This window comes from Chelon labrosus (assembly GCF_963514085.1).
Source record: "Chelon labrosus genome assembly, chromosome: 17".
NCBI classification, from domain to species: Eukaryota; Metazoa; Chordata; class Actinopteri; order Mugiliformes; family Mugilidae; genus Chelon; species Chelon labrosus.
Window position 1 is genome coordinate 10,819,123 of NC_140350.1, and position 19,211 is coordinate 10,838,333.

Here is a 19,211-nt window from a genome sequence, read left to right on the forward strand (position 1 = left end):
GCGCTGGTCTAATTGCTGTAATGGAAGACGATTGCAGGGAGGCATCTTCACTGCGGACTGCCACCGTTCAGATTTTGCAAGAAATTTAATGGACTTCTTTACAGATATCCTCAGGGGCCTGGTTCATGGAGGAAATTTGCAGAAAGCATAAAGTGGCTCTGCTTTGCACATACTACAAAGTGCCATTTACATTATTGTTTAAATCTCACATTTTTAGCTTTTCTTAACCTGCTCAGGGACTGCTATTTGCTCTTATCTCAGCCTTTTCTGTAAACATATACAGTAATCCCTGAGAAATTGTATCATTAATAACATTTTTATTGTTGTTGGCTACAGTGCTCTTAGGTCATTTATCATCTTATCAGCTTATTTCCATGCTGTTGTCAGTATGGTCAACTTTTAGTTAGTCTCATATATAGACATAATGATTTTGTCCTAAAATATACGTTCTCGGTGCATGAGCAACAATTTGTCAGGATATATCGGCATCTGGTGATTTAAGATCACGAATTAAGATCCCTTTGGTCTAGGCGGTGCAGTTTTCGGGAACAAATTCAAAAACCAAATTTGACATATTACCTGAGGGACGCATATACCTCAAGACTGAAGTCAAGATTGAAGTTGTGTTTATTGTCACTTCCACAATGCGTTAAGAGGTGTGAAATACTGTTTCTTTTAGTCCGACTGTGCAAAGTATTTATTGACAAGACACACACAATAACTACTACAACTGCAACTACTGCTGCTCTACTCTACTACACTGCAAAATATTATGATACAAAAAGATTTTCTAAAATGGACATATGCAGATGTGCAAGTGGAACTTTTAACTGTACAGTTAATGTAAACTGCTGTTTATATTTACAACTACACAGGATAACTGTGTTTAAGTTTAAGAGCAACTTAGACTTAGATAAACTTTATTGATCCACTAAGGAAATTGCTTGGTCACAGTAGCTTAGTTGCACATAAAAAACACTCTTAAGAACCACAAGTAAAAGAAAGATTAAATAAAATAAAATGAAAATAAGAAAAATAAAATGAAAATAGTATAAGCAAAAATGTACAAATTAGCATATGAACAAAAGTACAGGAAATAGAGATGGAAGAATATATATGATATACACAGGAATGATAGTGAGGTACAATAGTGTCCATTAACATGAATAATATGGAGTTATCTGTTACACATCTGGACTGAGAATGGTATGAAAGAAGTCCTGTAGTCCTGTAGAGCGTCCTGCCCCTCTATTGTCTGGTGTAGTGGATGTGATGGATTGTCCATGACGGAGAGCAGTTTGTCCAGTGTCCTCCCGTCCCTCACTGAGACAAACGTCTCCAACTCGCTGCCAATAACATGACCAGCCTTTCGGATCAGTTTGTCGATCCTGCTTGTGTCCTTTTTGCTGGTGCTGCTCCCCCAACAAACCACAGCAAAGTAGAGGGCGCTTGCAACAACAGACTGGTAAATAATCTCCTGCGACTTGCTGTTACTTGTAAATTATTTGCTAGTATGGCTACTGATGCCATTGCCAAAAAGTCCAAATTACCACAGATGCATTTAGTACAAAATATCATAAATATATTTAGAAAAACTGTACAAAATAGCACTGCGATATTTGCTATGCAAGCGTCCATCTCGGCTGAAATTGGCTTGTGTAAGGTTTGGGAGTGTGTGATCGTATGGGAGTGCGTCGTGCATGCTGATGTGGGGTTAGTTAGTCTTTGGAGCGTGGACACTAGGGAGAATTCTGATGGCCTGGGGGAGGAAGCTGCCGCTGAGCCTGAGTGTTCTCACCCGGATGCTCCGCAACCGTTTCCCCGAAGGCAGAAGGGAGAAGAGGAAGTGGAATGGGGCGGGAGAGGTCGCGTAAGATGCAGGAAGCTTTCCTGATGCACCTCGACCTGTAGATATTGTGAAGGGAGGGGGTGGGGAGACGCCTATGATCCTCTCTGCTGTGCGAACAACTCTCTGCAGAGTAGACAGAGATGCTGCTCGACAGAATGCTCTCAATGTTGCCTCTGTAGAAGGATGTCATGATGATTGGGGGCTTGCTTGCTCTCCTTAATGTCCTCAGGAATTAGAGGCGTTGCCAAACCCCCTACGTGAATGCTGTGGTGTTTCGGGTCCATGTTACATACAGCCTGTTAAATATGCGTACATGTATGCTGTGCAATATGTCATTTCTTATAAAAGATTACATCATTTTCTAGCTTCTAGTATAATGAGACAAAGATTCCTCCAAGATTTACTGCAGTGCTAAACCCTTAAATACTAATTATGTCTCATCTGTGACAACTAGGCAGACAGGAACTCTACAGAGGTTTAATGAGCCAAGCACAAGATACCTTGAATGACGGAAGTGACAATTAGCAACTTTTATTTAAAGTGAAATTACACTGAAGTCGTTTTTTTTTTTCTTTCTTTCTTTCTTTTTTTTTTTTGCAAAATAGCACCTGGTATTGATAGAACACACTGTTTTAGCTCTTGGTTGTAAAAAAAAACTGGGTTCTTTTTCCAATGCTACCCTTGAAAAACATGTTGTTTTTCTTCTTTTTTTTTTTTCTTTCTGAGGGTTACTTTCATAACAGCTCTTCCCTGCTACGACAAGTTCCTGTTCAAGTGGCAAAAATGCCAAGGAACGGAACAGCAAGGATAAACTGGCCGGACAGCAAACTGCTACAAATGTGCTTTATTTATTTATTTTTTACAAATTGGATGCAAAACCACAGCTGGGAGTGGTTTGAAATGCAAATCATTGCTGGGTTTCTACAGATGCATCTTATCTGGCCGCTCCATTTGAATTCCAAACTGTGTTTTGCCACTGAGGCACGTAACGATGCCAAAACCAGAGCGAGGGAAGTGCTGAGCAGAATCTATGCTGCTACTCCAGTAGAAGAGCGTTATGGAGGTCCACATGGAGATCAACGACCTGCTGGTAGTTTAGAGGGGAGGCTTCTGTACAGGCAAAGCTGGAAGAAACCTACTGGAACGTGTGAAAGTAAAGTTGCGTCACTACCATAGGTACATTTATTGACGCCAACAAACCCCAGCCAGATAATAATAATTGTTGACAGTTTGGAAAGAACAACTAGTCCATAAAATATTTAAAGAAAATAATCACTTCGCTGTTCACAGTTTTGTTGTCTGCTCAGTCTAATGTGTGAATCAAGGTATGCTTATATATATATATATATATATAGCTGCTGTATCTATCTATCTGTGCATATATTTAGAGGACCAGGCTGCACAGTGATGGGCTGCCTTCAGCGTGCATGTTAATTGAATCTGTAGATGCAAAGGTCAATTGGATGCAGAGTAGCCCATCACGTCCGAACCTGACCCCCTCGCACAGACCATGACCACATTATTTATAACTCCTTTTATTTAGAACGAAAATGTGAAAGGAGATATTTTCCGTTGCACACCTTTTCATTATTGTTTAACTGCGTTGCGTGTTACATCGCTGCGGATGCCAGTTATTTCTTAAACTTGTCCGGCGTACATGTTTAACCAGTGAGAGCCTTAATCACAGAGAGTCAAATCAAATTATGAGCTACGGAAATAAAGCGTTACACAACTTTACATTACAATTAGTGAGTTATGCGATCAGCTGACAGGGAGCGAACAATTGCTTATTAGCCCTTCAGGGAACCAAGACATCAAATCCACGCGATGCGTCAGATTAATCCCCGGTATTGTTTTTCTTTATTATGCAAGATGGAGAAATTAGCCAAAACACCTTCTCCAAAAAATAAAAATAAAAAAACATTTTTATACTTAAACCAGACTGCAACAGAAAACGTGTTTCAAAGTCTATTTACATATCTCTACTGAGGTGCACACATTTTTCAAAGGTCACGACAACGGCAGTACTTGCGGACATATGGCATTACGTCAGGTTATGTTACATTTTCTCATGATTAGGATGTGTTATCTCATAATTCTAACATCCAGGTTCTAGTAGTGAATATTTAACGGGAAAAAACAAAAAAAAAAACAAGAGGGTGAGCAAGAGAGCGATTGCCCTATCCCACTCCTCTCCCCACCTTATACCGGAGCGCCCGGCAGGCCAAGGGAGGAGTGACCAGGAGGAGACAGGAAGCAGAGCCGCACGTAACAAAGAACAACAATGCTCAGGTCTAAATCAAGTGTATAAATGTGTGGTATATGACACATTTAATTGGGTACATAATCACACCCCTACAGCATTGTGCAGTATCTTATGGTTTTGATTTAGTAACAAACAACTCTTGGTTGAGGTGAAAGACAGATGGTGGCTGCGTTTAGTGATTTTGTGCATAAAGCAGTAGAGACCGGAGTAAAACCATATGGCACAAATGATGTTAAAGTCTATAGGTCATGTTTTTGTACTTTAGTAGGCTTAAATTAAATGTTAAATTCCGCTATAATTCCTGTTTCTGGTTGTTTATACTGTAATGTACCTTCTGTTCCTCAACCCCAGGTGTTAAAAGGATAACGGGTGACTTTTTATTTTTAATTTATGAATCCTGCATGTTCCATTAATGTTCTTAAAGTCCAACTCACCATGAGAGAGTTAAAATACAGCAGAAGAGGATTACTCCTGACCCCTGATTTGAGGCCATCCTCTCGTCGCTTAATCAGGCCCAACGCACACAAACTATTTCTCACATGCACAAATCACGTCGGCCTGGGCGGAGAGATGAAATCTTGTCTTACTTCAAATCAGCCCGATGCTTGTCTAATGAGCAGTGTGGCACGATGAAGAAAATCAATCATGTGTAACACCACGGCGAGCCAGAGAATTGTCAGATTTGTCAGCTAATTTCATGCTAATTGAGTCCCGAAAACCCTGCGGTTATTTTTAACCTCATCACGCTCACGTGGACCGGCGAGCTCTTTGCCCGTGTGTCATTAATGGGACGAGAGACATCAATCACGATTTTGTTTTTCTCCCCTCAGTACCTGCCAGGATCACTAACATATCGAAGAGCGTCACGGTGAACGAGGGCAGCAACGTCAATCTCATGTGCCTGGCAGTCGGTCGACCTGAGGCCAACATCATATGGAAACATCATTCGCCAAGGGGTAAGCCATAAATTACTTTATCGTATTTCTGTGGCTATTGTTTTGAGGCTCAAATACTGTAACAGCACAAACATTGAAGATTGATATTAAGATATATGTGCACTGGTGACTCTTCTGTCTAAAATCCAGTTTAAATTACTTCTTTGACTTAAACATATAGCATTTTTTTCTGATTATATTCACTGAGGCATGTATTCCTCAGGCAAGCAAGGGCATATACTTACTATGAGAACTTCTCAATGTGGCCTGTATTATTTTGTGATACGAAATGAAGCATACACCTACTTACCTTTATGTACAAACAAATATAAATCTACATAAGCTTGCAAACAAATGTATTTTAAAAATTGCTCCATTAACTTTTCCTACTGTCAGAAACATACTGTATGTGTCATGTCAGGCTATTACATACTCCACGAGAAGCGAGAAATTTGTTCTTGCAGCCCTCGGTGCAAGAACAAATTTCTCGCTGACGTAATTTTGGGAGTTCTCATTTGGGAGTTGTCACAGCTTGTTCTCAAGACCGGGCAGAACTTTTTTCTCTTGTGTTGGTGTCCAGCAAATTTTCTGTGATTGGTCAGAAATTGGGCGTGGTTAATGCAGAAAAGCGGGAAATGCTAGCAGCCACTCTGTGAGCTCCCAGATGCGCAATATTAGCAGTGTGACCGCTAATCTCTCCTGGGTAGGGATCGGCATACTGTGTGTGGGTGCATGCTGAATGAACGTCGTGATCAGTACTGTCAGAACGACTGTACGTCCAAAAATCGCCTCTCGTCGTCTGTCTCCCGCATCTCCCGCAATGCTTAGCGCGTGTGACGTATGCTGCAGTGGGAGGGCCCCATGAGGACTTCTCGTGAAGTATAAATCACCTGTCCAGAACAAACTTTTTTCTTGTTCTCGCAGTCGTAGGCGCGACAACAAATTCCTCGCTTCTTGCAGAGCATGCAACAAGCTTACGGCTGCAGCAGCATTACCTCAACATAAAGGTGACTGAACCAATCCCCTCACGCACACACACACTCGGCCTGATTTCAACACTCCCACACAGCAAACACACCTCCAACACTTACTTCAAATGAATATTCACCCACATCACCTCCAGCAGAGTGTTAATCTGTGGCGTTTGTGTTAACGCACAGCAGTCGGAAGAGGATTTATAAACGAGCGATGCCAGGGTTTAATCTATTGACTACAGTCCAGTTTTATTTCAACTTGGTACATGCGGGGTTGAAGCTGCACAACCTGTGGCCTGACAGGAAGCAACTCCAGTCATTTAACTGGAGGCCACAGCTGGCTGCGGCTGCGTTGTCGGCACCTCACATCCTGAAGGAGAGCCAAGAAGCTTTGTGCGGCTTGTATGCGCGCGCTTGTCGGTGCGCTCTGTGTTCTAATTGTGTCAGCTCCGCTCATCCCACTGAGCATTCAGCGGTTGTATGAGTCATGCGCCGCTTCTCTATAGAATCAGATGTTCAGCCTCCAACATGACATGAATGCTTGCAGCCCAGCTGCTTCTCTCTTCCTACCTATTATCTAGGGCCAGCAGATTCTGGTTCCCACAGCCCGGCACACCAGTATTTACTTTTAATATCACAAACCCTTTGTTTAAAGTGTGCATTTAAAGAACAGCTTCAACAATAACAAGATGCTTTCACATGCACTTAGTTCACTTTTGATCTGTACAAAACATGGATTAGGACTTCTGTGGGACATAGAAGGCGTAACCTGTGCATATAGCCAGTGCCGGTGCGATTCATACTTGTGCGCTTGTCAATCTGGCTCACTAGTTGGCGATGTGTCTTTTTTGCCAGTCGGGTAATTTTTTTGTTTCTCCTTCCTGCTTCACTTTCCACTTCCTGCTTCACATTCAACAATGACGACTGAAACTTTCGGCGCAATTTCTCAGCCAACCTTTCCTCGATGTGTTCCATCTTTACTTATCCGAAACAATCGATTAGAAAATTGCGGAGATGGAAAAGCAGCCGGAAACGCTGAAGCGGAAATACGCTACTTCGGCATTAAATTGCAGCAGAAGCATTAGCAGTGTATCAGTCGTGAGGCTTGATCTTGCCCCAGAAGCCCAAAGAAAGGAAGTAACTTCTCGCTACCAACTCTGTGCTGGTGCACAACAGCAAGAGTAGTGTAAACAAAGCAATGGAATCGCACTTGAATATAATAGCATAGCCAGGAAGCTTGGTATTCTGCCACTTTCTGGGTGTGTGTGTGTGTCAACAAGGATGATAATGGGTTATCTTACTTGACATTTCTCTGAGTTGCACTAATGAAAAGAGAGAGTATTCGGGGAGATGTTTTGGGCAGCGAAAGAAATTCTCGCTGGCAGTCAGAATCTTAAATGTTTTTCCTGCGGAGTGACATTTCCCAGACTAGCTGGTCACCGTTTACTTTTCATGTTTGTCACCGGCGATAATGGACTGCTCCCTCAGAGGATAGTGTTTGCGCCCGTAAGTCCGGCACTAAACCGAGCGGCCTTCTCCCGGAGCTTAACTGCATTTCTTCAACGTCTCAAATCTGAGACGTAGCTGCCTCGCTTTTTTTTTTTTTTTTTTTTTGTTTGTGTGTGTTTTCATTTCTCCGTGGTGTGGCATTTTAAATTTTCACACTCACATGGTGTCAGGAACATGAGCAATTGTACCGCGGCGGCTGATGATTCAGAAAGATGGCTCACCTTTCACTCTGAAATGACAAGCAACATGAGAAAATAGTCTCTTGCCAACGTGGAAGAAATAAGCAATATCAAAGCTTGAAATGTATTAGCTATTGTCAGATACCCTGACACTGTTTTAATATGAACCTTGTTCCCATTGCAGCACAGAATGCAGCAAGACCATAAAGCCTCTATAGTGCATTCCAATAAATCCTCCAATAGAGATGGTGACATAACTTAGAGTTGTGTGGAGAGTAGCAGCCCATAAATGTCTAGCCTCTATGGTATTTTACTTAATATGTGTACCCTGTCAATTTAAGTCTCACCTTTATTTTGTGCACTGCAAGGCTCGGTCCCATTTCAGCTGAGGAGGACTACATAAATTATTCAGCATTGTCCAGCGACTCTCTGGCTGCCGGCCACTAAAAGGATTAAAATATATATGGTCGGAGGGAAACAGTTTATTCAGTCGACAATGCAATATGGATCCCTCCAGCCCATTAAGACTCATTAAGGCAGATGGGCTGTGAATGTGCAGTCACTCAGATGTTAGTCTGTGCCTTTCCTTTTCAAATTACCGAGCACAGAAAGATGGCTTTAATGCACGCTGCCCTTTAGAAGTGCTGTGACTAACTCCTGTAATACTAGAGCTATGTGATAACCAGGTAGCACACACAAGCCCCTTCCCTTTCAGTGCTGTAATTTAGAATTATGTTTGTGTACTAATATATACCAATCAGGCTTAACATTATGATCACCTTCCTGATATTGTGCCTCCAAAACATGAGGCTGCATCCTGCTGGGGATGGGTGCTGCCATCAAGGAGTGTCATTGCTATGGGGTGGGGGGTGCCTGGCCTGGTCTAGGTGGATGCTACATGTCTAAGTAACATCGATACGAATGCGGAACATTGTATTGTCACAAGATGGTCAGTGCTGTTCACGTCACCCGTGGTTTTAATCTTGTGGCTGATCGGTGTATAATTAATACAAACAGCTGCATATTAACAGAAAAAAATAGATTTGAACCAAACATAATGTGAATGTCTACAATATAGGTCCTTGGTGATTGGAATTTTGTCCCCAACTGGCTTCATTTTATTTTATTTTTTTCAGTGTTTCAGATTTTGAGACCTGACAAGTAAATTGTGGAGCAAAAAGCTTACATGACATCTGAGGGACCATCATTTCAAAAACTGGCAGGGCTGAGCGCTTTTGACAGAACCACAGCAGCCCAGACAGATGTTGTCAACTTGTCGTTAGCCTCCTGATGACTGCCATTCACACTGCTGCACAGCAGAAACGAACGGCGCGCTATTTTGAGTGATGTTGCCTCCCAATTAAGAACAATACACATGCGATGCCTGCTGACACCGGTGATGCAGTTATCAGTGGGAGAAGGAACAGCATCTGTGCAGGTGTTACTCTAAATGAAACGAAGAGGATGGGGCCTTCAACCCTTACATGTATTCTGTCCTCGAGGACACAGAGCGGTTTACATGCGAGCTGCAAAATTCCTCAAAATTTGTGGAATGGTTTATTTTCTGTTTCAAAGAATAATTGTGTCGCAACATAAATGCATCAAGATAAGCCTTTATGTTTACTTGTGTCTGGTGTTTTAGAAGGAAATAGATTCTTTTCTCTGCGTGCTTTACCTGTAAAACATTTCACTATGTTGTTAAGACCCATCATAAGAAAAAAGGAATTAGATACCTTGCACAATATCCTCAGAAACTACAGACTTTGAATTGGTATTCCCATTGCTGACAAATGCAAAAGATGCTGCGCTGTGCTGGGTAAAAATGACCAAAGTGATAGTAATATGTTTGATATATATTGGGCCTGCACTGGCTTTGCTTTAAGGACTGCAGGTGGTGACAGTCTGGTAGACATATTTTTTTCCTCTGGGCTTACTGTGGCTGAACGTGCTTGTTGCTGAGCCTGTTACCAGCTCTCTCACTCACTTACAGCCCTCAACACTTCCCATAGTTGCTAAACTGCAGGCGTGAACTAAACTTGAACACCCAACAGACAACAGGGCTCATCAGTCGTGTTCATCTACACATTCTCCATAGACTCTCTCCTGTAATCAACCTTACTCATAACTACCCCGTTGTCTTCCATGTCAGCCCTTCACAAGATGTCCACTGAGAGGAAGAACATTCAAGGACATTCAAGCTGTGGAGGAGGCCTCCACTTTGTCTTGCCTGTCGGCACTAATGGCGTCACACATCCATTTGACATCAAGAGTGGAGGCCAGCTGGTTAGAAAATAAGGTCCATTTCAACCGGCAGCATGCAGTTAATCACTCTAAAGCTGATGACAGGCCTGGCAGCACCATGACAATAGAAAAGAAATGAAAAGGTAACCGTTCAAGGAAAACACCATTGTAGATTTTATGGTCAAATGAGACGCCCCATCCTTCAGTATCACCCAACGGAGGGAAGGTACAGGGTTTCAAAGCTTACGTGATGTTCATTGATGCATCTCATGCCAAGACAATGCTATGAGCCACCTGAGTTCGTACATGTATGCACAAAAGCCAGTGTAGATCAGTTTTGATAGTTATCTTATCACGCAGTACAATTGCCATTGTCATAAACAGTTACCTTAAAGAGAAACTACTGTTTTTTACAACCTGGACCTTATTTCTGGCATAAAATACGATCGTTTACTCACCCATATAACTTTTGTGTAATTTGTAGTTCTTCGGGAGATATTTAGATCTGCATATATCCATATAGTGGGAGTGACTGGGGCACCGAAACGCACTCTCTAAATAACGCATTATCTGCCACGAAACTCGTTCATTTCACCACTGTTTTGTTATTGTACACTAGTGCTATTCCCGTTGAGTCCCCGAATTACCAGTTATCATCATCTGGGGTCTGTAGATTGACCTACGGACCCCGGATGATGTCTTCTGACCAGGATGATGTCATCTCTGAGCACTGTGCGCACCCGCAATGTTCAGCTTGTTTACCTGTAATTTGCTACTGCTATTTTTTTGCAACATGGCTTAATATTTTTCCAATTCTGTGGTTGTGGACGAACCATTGCAGTAGCACCTCTTGATGTTTCGCGGCAGATAATGCGTTATTTAGAGGCTGCGTTTCGGTGACCCAGTCACTCCCACTATATGGATATACGCAGATCTAAATATCTCCCGAAGGACTACAAACTACACAAAAGTTATATGGGTGAGTAAACAATCATATTTTATGCCAGAAATAAGGTCAAGGTTATAAAAAACAGTAGTTCCCCTTTAAGCCAGAGAGAGAGAAAGGGAGAACGAAGAGTCAAACCTGCAATAGACAATCCAGCCCTCATAGAGACCTGGTCAGGGAGTCATGTACAGTAGGATTATGAGAAGAAATAGAGAGTGTTATTACAGCCTAAATCCACAGAGGAACTGAGGCAAGTTCTCCAAAATGCTTATAACCACAAGGCTCCAGTTTCTGCAAAGCCTCCAGACACGATGTGGATTGACACTACTATAAATGAAACTGAACTGAACATACATGGCGACTATTGTACATACTTTAAAATGAGAAGAAAAAAAAAAAACATGACAGGATGTTTGATTGGTATTTAGCATAGCATGGTATATTGAGCTGAGTGAGTGGAATTAATACCAGCAGCAAAAATGTCACGTTGGTGCATACTAACAGGCAGTACACTCGATAGAACACTTCCACGGGAGGCAAAAAAATAAATAAAAAATGTACACATTGGATGGATCCTCTAGGACAAGCAATTATTTCTCCTCATGATGTTCAAATTTATAGACTCAACTCCCCACCCCCCCACTGCCTGCCCTTCATCAGCAACCAGTATTGTGAACACAGGGCCAAGGTCCATCAGTGTAACAGCTCCCTCCTAATTGGTTCAGCATGTGCATACTTATTACAGTGATCATGCAACCCTGTAGAAGGCTGAGGCCTGAGGAAAAAAAAACAAACAAAGCTAGCTACACTAGTCTGGGCAATCCGTGTGTTCTGAAAGCACTTTGGAGATTCATAAATGGTTAAAGTGAAAGTTACTTAGTCCCATAATGTCACTTTTTCAAGACTGCAGATGGATGTTTGCCAGTGCCTCTGTTTTGGGTCATTCTTGCCTTACAAGAGTTGAAGATTCACGGTTTTCCCTTTGCATGCATTTCAACTTAAGACTATATGTCTCTTTAAATGTCCACTGCATTGTAGTAGTTGCCGCCTTCAGCAGTTAAGCTGTGTTGACCCTGTACAGTGCCAGGTCCTCTTTATTAATGGTTCCTTGGTTGAAGTACACACTATGAAACATTAGTAAATACTTCATTCATCATGTATAAAGTGTCACTCCTACATTGATAGACATTTGGCAATATGAGATGTACTTTTATGTCAGATTGTCGAGGTCTAGTTTAATTTAACTGCAGTTATATTCTCTGGAAGTATACAGAAAATTGTATTTTTTTTGTAAATTGTATCTTTTTTTCATTTTTTATCACGTGTACAGCTGAAATAATTATATCTGTTTTGCATGTATGTGCTTGCCTTGTTTTTTCTGTTGAGACGATAACTGAGCCTTTAACTCTACCTTGCTTCATAGTGTGCAGTCATTATAAAGTGTTAGCAAATTATCTTGCCGACTTGACACCGCGTATTGTTTTCAAGGGACTAGACCCTGTTTCACAGCTTGTCATATCAGAAACAACAAGTGTGTAACACTAATGAAATCTACATTTCATTTAGGTGAATGTACGTACATGCTGGTTCAGCGTCATTGCTTATGGAGAGCAGGCAATGTTATACCGTGTTATACCAGGCAACATGTTTGTTGTAAAATAGATTTGGGATATACTTTTTATTTTCAAGTCAACATATTGTCATTGCCGGAGATCACTATTAAATTATACGATTTTTAAATGTCACTGTAGCTGATCTCACAGCACAGCTACTGTGTTATTTAAAAATGTATGCTTGGAAATTACTGCTGGCTAAAGCAGAATAAATTTTCATGCTCGTCAACAGAAACGGAAACAGTTGTCAATGAGATGTTGTAATTTCAAAAAAACAATGTGATGACTGAGGTGGTGTTAATGTTTACAGGCATTTACGCATATACCTATACACATAGTCTGTTTTTCTTAAAGTCTGAAATTGTGCTAAGATCAAAAGTAATGCATTGCTCAAAGACCTGGTGGACACACACACGACATTTGCGGTGGATCACCTCTTGTAATGTATACAGATGCCATTGGTCGTCAGAGTAAAGCTTTGGTGAGCTTTTAGTCACATAGAAAAGAATGAGAGATATGAAGTTCTGTCAGACTGGCCAGTGCACTTGTCAGTTTTGGAATGGTTGCTTCAAAAGCAGATTAATGTTCATGTTCATAATTCCCTAAAAAGATAATCTGTGTTACAGTCAGTTTCTACAGTCACTGACAGTCAACGCCGCATGATTTATTCATTTTAATTTCGCATACATAATAACACAGCCAAAGATTTTGTTGTACAGCTCCAAAGATCAAATACCGGCTATTATATAAAAAATGTCACCAAGGACAAACCCTTGATTCTCATCGAGCCTTTTCTGGGCTGTAGTATTTCCTGAATCAATAGGCCTCGAGTTGCTCACCATTATCCACAAGAGACTGGGGGGAAGCTTGACGTACCCTTTCAGGACAATCATAAAATAAAGGAACAAAGATGAAAGGCAAAAATAAAGGCATGCCAGAGAGAGTGCTGGAGGAAAACCCTCATGTATTTGTTCCCTGCGGAGCAAACACTTTAAATCTCATGATGGCTGACTTCGCCAAAGAGGCCATTCACAACAAAGGCCTTTGTGGAGTTGTTTGCTTGTTCTCTCGCTTGTTTTAAATGCTTTCTGAGTTTGGGGAGATGTAAGTGGAAAGGACAAAAGATAATAAATGCAGACACACTTTTGTTGGAATTACTCATCAGTGCGACATATCTGTTATTGTGAAGGCATTATTATACCAAAATAATAAAACTTTGTAGAAGGGAAATGATCCCTTCTTGTTTGTTAGTTATGTAAGAATTTCATGAATTTCATGAATGTCAAACAAACTTCTAATATTCTGTAGAATAATGCCTGTTGCCTGTAAATTTTTACAAATGCTATTAAGGACATTTTATACATGGCAAATTGTGTGAAATTGAACAGTTGTAGCTGGCCAACATGGTAGTAATTAAACAGAGGCCTTAAGTTGATGCTTCTGGACTATTGAAGTGTTACGGCCCAGAGTATTTCTGTGTGTGTGTTTAATCTGCTTTGAGTTATCGGGTCTGGACAACTTCAACTTCCTGGTTTCTTCCCTGGCCCACCTTCATCTCCACCCATTTGTCTGGTTTTAACTTCCTGATTCCTCCTTGATAAACCTTCATCTCCACCCACTCATCCAGTTCTCAACTTCCTGGTTCCTCCCCAAATCCACCTTCATCTCCACCCATTTGTTTTGTTCTCAACTTCCTCCCCAGTCCACCTTCATCTCCACCCATTCATCCAGTTCTCAACTTCCTGGTTCCTCCCCAAATCCACCTTCATCTCCGCCCATTTGTCTTGTTCTCAACTTCCTGGTTCCTCCCCAGTCCACCTTCATCTCCACCCATTCGTCTTGTTCTCAACTTCCTGGTTCCTCCCCAATCCACCTTCATCTCCACTCACCCATTCGTCAGCTTCTGAACTTCCTGATCCACCATCATCGAATTCCACCAATCTGAATGCTGTCTCCATCAAGCGAACTGTCGTCGTTTTGCTAACATTCGAGGCAGCTGCGTAGAGAGAGAAGAACAGCTTGCCTCTGTGTCAGTTTGGCTGCGTTCAGACTGCAGACGGATCTGATTCAAATCTGATTCCTTCTCATATCCGATTTTTAGGGCTGACTGTTCACACTGCCTTTAGCAAGTGTCCAAATCGGATATGGTTCTGTTCAGACTGGGCCACATTCTTCACCGGTCTGATAGGTTGCTGTAGCAACGAGCGGAAGCGTCATTCAGCATGTGTATTTGTCAGACGTCATATAATTGCGACAGCGACAAGCAAAACAACAACAAACAACACGATGGATGTACGTCACGTCAGTGTAAAGATTTATAAGGCATGCAGTTTCTTCCTCTGTCCAAGGCGAATTGTTTTCAAAGTCCTCCTCCATTGTGATAGCTGTAATATCACTGTCCGTGGCCGTCACGTGGCTCCTCCACAACGGAAATAGGCACGCGGTTTGGCGCATTGGTTCTGGCCTGGCGTCGCGTAAGTGACGTCACGGACAGTCAAAACCCATCTGAGTGTTGGGAGCTGTTCAGACTGAGACGCATCTGTCCATATCCGATACGAATGCGATATGAAACTCCCATTGGATGTGGTTTGCAACCGTTTGGCAAAAATCGGATTTCATGTGATCTGTCACTGTTCAGACTTCAAAATCGAGATCCGATTCAAATCTGAATGGGCTAAAAATCGGATTTTGGCTGGCAGTCTGAACGCAGCCTTTGAGTTTGAGAAATTTGTTGTTAGCATATTTAGAATAGAGCTTTTGAACTACTTTGTTCTTTGTGGGCGGGGACTAGATTTAAGTCCCTGTTTAGACTTAGAAGAATTGTGACCAGAAACACTAGGTTTAGGGGTGCTATCTGTTTTGGTCAAGGTTTTTACATGGGTAATTTTGTTTTTAACTAAGACTTGTTATATTTGAACTTCCCCCTTGTGTTATTTGACTTGAGTAGCATCCATTGCCCACTTCTGTCGCTCCTTGTTTGTGTGTTTTTGTTTTTTAATCAGCGGTCATTAAAATCCAATTGAACCTGTTTTCCATCTGGTTCCTTTTATGTTGCACCCCTTTTCCCCTGGGCTGTAACATAAATTGGGTGCTCGGTCCGGGATCCCGAAGGATCCTTCTGAGGTTGGTAACTGTTTGATGAGCAGATTGATTCTGATTAGTGCAGCCAGGTGTGTGGTGAAAGGAATTGCCATGGCTTCCCCTTCATTTAGTTTGGAATGGTATGTTGGCAGCCCTTCTCTTGATCAGATTAAGAAATTTCCCAAGTGTGACTCTGCGCAAATGGTCAAATGGCAACTTTTATGTATTATCTTAGTTTGGGTCCCACATGATATTTGGTATCTGGTGTTCCATTCGCATCCAGAATCTTGGAGACATTAATTTGTTCTATGACAAGTCTGTTTCTGGGTTCAAGCCAGTTGATGTCAACATATGATATCACAGTTGCGATTGCGGGGCCTATGCTATCAAGGGTGTGAACTTCATCATGATAAATGGCGCTTGTGAGAGTAAACAGTTTAACAATGCCATTACTGAAAGACAAGGTGGGTGAAGCTGACAATCTGAGCATTTTGGCCGTGAAAAGTATGTTGGACTTGGTCACGGTGGCTCGATTGCCAAGCTGATTCCTGGCATATAAATGTTCCAGCCTTAAGCAATCCTATGCTCAGTAGCCGCTTCACAATAAGAATCTTTATCGAGATTTTCAGAGTGAGCAGACTTTTCTGAATTAGCCCTAACCGAATCAGTTACTTTCCAGTGAAGAGGTGTGACGGCACATTAAGAATAAAGATATCACAGTATTGTGACTCAAACGGCATCCGTCTTTGAAGTATGTGTACCACGATGCATCACTTTAATAAGAAAGAGGAGCAAAATAGGTGTAAAAATGCTGCTACTCTAGCTCATTTAAAATTGGGTCAAACTAATTGGCCGCCACTCAATAAAGAATTCAGTTGCACAGAAAGTCACTGGGCTTCTCACAACAGAACTGTATCAGTCTTGTAATGATTAAAAAAATTCTGTGCCTCTCATGCATATTTATGACTCTTTTTTCCTTCTTTAAAGAGAGGACTCAGAGACTTCTGTGACATGTCAAAAAGAAGAGTATCCTAAAATAACTTATAGTGGTACTTCATGGAGCATGATGTGTAATCATTTCTTGTATAGAGAATCTTTCCATTTACTGCATATTACACTATATACTTACTGTAATGTATAGTTTTATTTTCAAATGGGGATGTATTTACGATGAAGTCCATATAAAGGCCCGCCTCGTAAGTGGAAATTTTCAATCAGGTCAGGTCAGTCATGATTTTCAAAAATTGCAGAAGTGGATGATAAGTTTAATATAGTTTTATTTATTTGCATTTCCTATAAAGTTACCCAGTATGGTTTTAACTGTGGATATCGACCGTTGCCTAGCAGCAGCGGTCTCACAACTTACAGCTTGTGGCTACAGTACATTATATACTTTGCACCAACAATCCCACAATGCAGCGCACAGCACACATGCCACAATGGCTGCTCTGACAATTCATTGTTCACTGTTGAGTGTCATATAAAGAGTAACAAATGCATGAACGAGTATGTGATTTTGGACCTTGGTAATGTGCATAGAATTTAGTGTGAGATAAGCCTCCAGAATGTAAAGAAAACGCAACAAAAAAAAAAAGCAGGAACCATTGTTAGTGAATCAGTGATATGATCAGACGCAAGGCCGTTAGGTGTTCTGAACAGTGAGATCGCCCATAGCTGATAGCTTTGTATGGTCAAGCAATCATCGCCGTCATCATGCGGTCCTGTCTGGTGTGTCCTTCACAGCACTTCGGATTCATGTCAGTCTGAATGGATTCCAGTAATGTTTTTTTTTTTTTCCCCTACAGGAAGAAAAAAACAAAACACTATAAGCTTTTCAAACCTTTCCTGTAACATAATGCACTCCTGCTGTCTAGCTGCGTGATATACGGTCTTCTTGTGTTGCTACTGCTTCTCACTTGTTACTGCGTAGTCTAGCAGGATTAAAAGATGAGTAGAAAAAAAACTAAACGGTGTAAAAGCTGACCAAATAAAATCTTCTTAAAGCTTTGGGGCTGGAATGCAGACTGAGGTGGTTACATCACTGTTGACTATAGAAAGATGACACCGACAGAGGTTCTGACAATTGTTTTGCACCGTCACAGTTGGAACCTGTTATTAAACGTATCGGACCAGTCTGCATGCCTGGGCCTGTAACACACGTGCCTGCCTGTGCATGAGGACAAACATTATGACCACCTTCCTAATATTTTGTAGGTAAAGGTAAAGTGTCATTATACAACACTGTATAATGAAATTACATGGTCGGATGGAGGGTTAGTCCTGCGCTGGTTGATATTATTCACTTCTCCTGTCAGTGGTCATAATGTTATGCCTGATCAGTGTATGTGCTTCCAATGTAAAGTCTCCCCAGGCATCAATGAAATGAAATTCTGTCTTTAGCCTGTTCCCTGATAGTCTCTGATTAGCCCTCACAAACGCAAACTTATGAAGCAACCATTCCCGGATACTGAAACAGGAGATATGATAAACTCTATGAGGTGTAAAAATATAGAATAGTCCTAAAGATGCAGACAGACCAATTAAACTCTTTATTTATTTATTTATTTTCTCATCAACTTGGCCCTAGTCTGTCAAAACATGTTGTCACTTTTGTTGTCGTCATTTTATAATTACCTCTTCTTATTTTGTAGAATAGGTAATTGCCAGCTAAGATAGACTAATTAATTTCATTAATAGACTGCTACATAACAGTCTCAAAAAGTAAGTAATTTAGTAATAATTAGGAATAATTCAATTCCAGCCAGTGACTTATTCCGGACAGCAGTTCCTTGCCTTCCTCTGGGTTCAAGATTGAATATATTTGTCATTATCCAACACTAGTAAGTCTTAATGTATTATGCTACAAAAAAAAAAAAAGCAAGGGAATAAATAATTAAGAAGTAAAAATAAAAATAAAATCATTGCTGTGGGGATGTGTACAGGATGAGTTCCATAATCCTACACCCCCAGCAAAGAATCTGCTCAGAAACCGGGTGGTACAGAAGCAGGCACCTCTGTATCGCTTGCCAGACAGCTGCAGGGGGACTGTGTAGGGTATCTTTCTTTTATTATCCGCCAGGCACAGACAGCTTCTCTCACCTATAGAACTGATGCTCGGAAGATAGGTAGCAGTGATGTTGTGGGCATGTTAAATCACCCTCTGTAGAGCTATCCTGTCTAGGGCCGTGTGCATCACATGCCAGTATGGGATGTTTCCAGTTAGGTTCCTTTCTATTGTTCCTCTGCAACAGTGAAAAAGTGCAGTCATTTCTGAGCTTCCTTTAGCGGGGTGCCGACATGTGATGACCATTAGAGAATGTCTGCCATATTGATTTCTGGGAACCTAAAACTGTTTACCTGCTCCACCTCAGCTCCACTGAGGTAGACAAGGTGTGTATCTTTTTTTTTTCTTCTAAAATCGGCTCATTGTTTTGTTGACATTGAAAAGCAGACTATCTTCAGTTAACTAAACAGCAAGATTGCTGATTTCATCACAAGACTATAGTGCATGCAGCATTAGAGGTAACTGATAATGTGGACATTGACAACTGGAGGAGTGAACACAGTTAAGAGTTGCTGCAAGTGAGGTGGGAAGTCCCTGTCCAATAGCATTATTAT

General features: G+C 41.4%; 1 protein-coding gene across 1 annotated transcript in view; it reads left to right on the forward strand.

The window, feature by feature from the left end:
- opcml (opioid binding protein/cell adhesion molecule-like) overlaps positions 1-19,211 on the forward strand; it is a 161,904-nt gene that overhangs the window by 102,489 nt on the left and 40,204 nt on the right. The window contains exon 3 of the mRNA XM_084565523.1: positions 4,946-5,071. Within this exon, the coding sequence (XP_084421649.1) occupies positions 4,946-5,071 (126 nt within the window). The remainder of the gene's footprint in view (positions 1-4,945; positions 5,072-19,211) is intronic.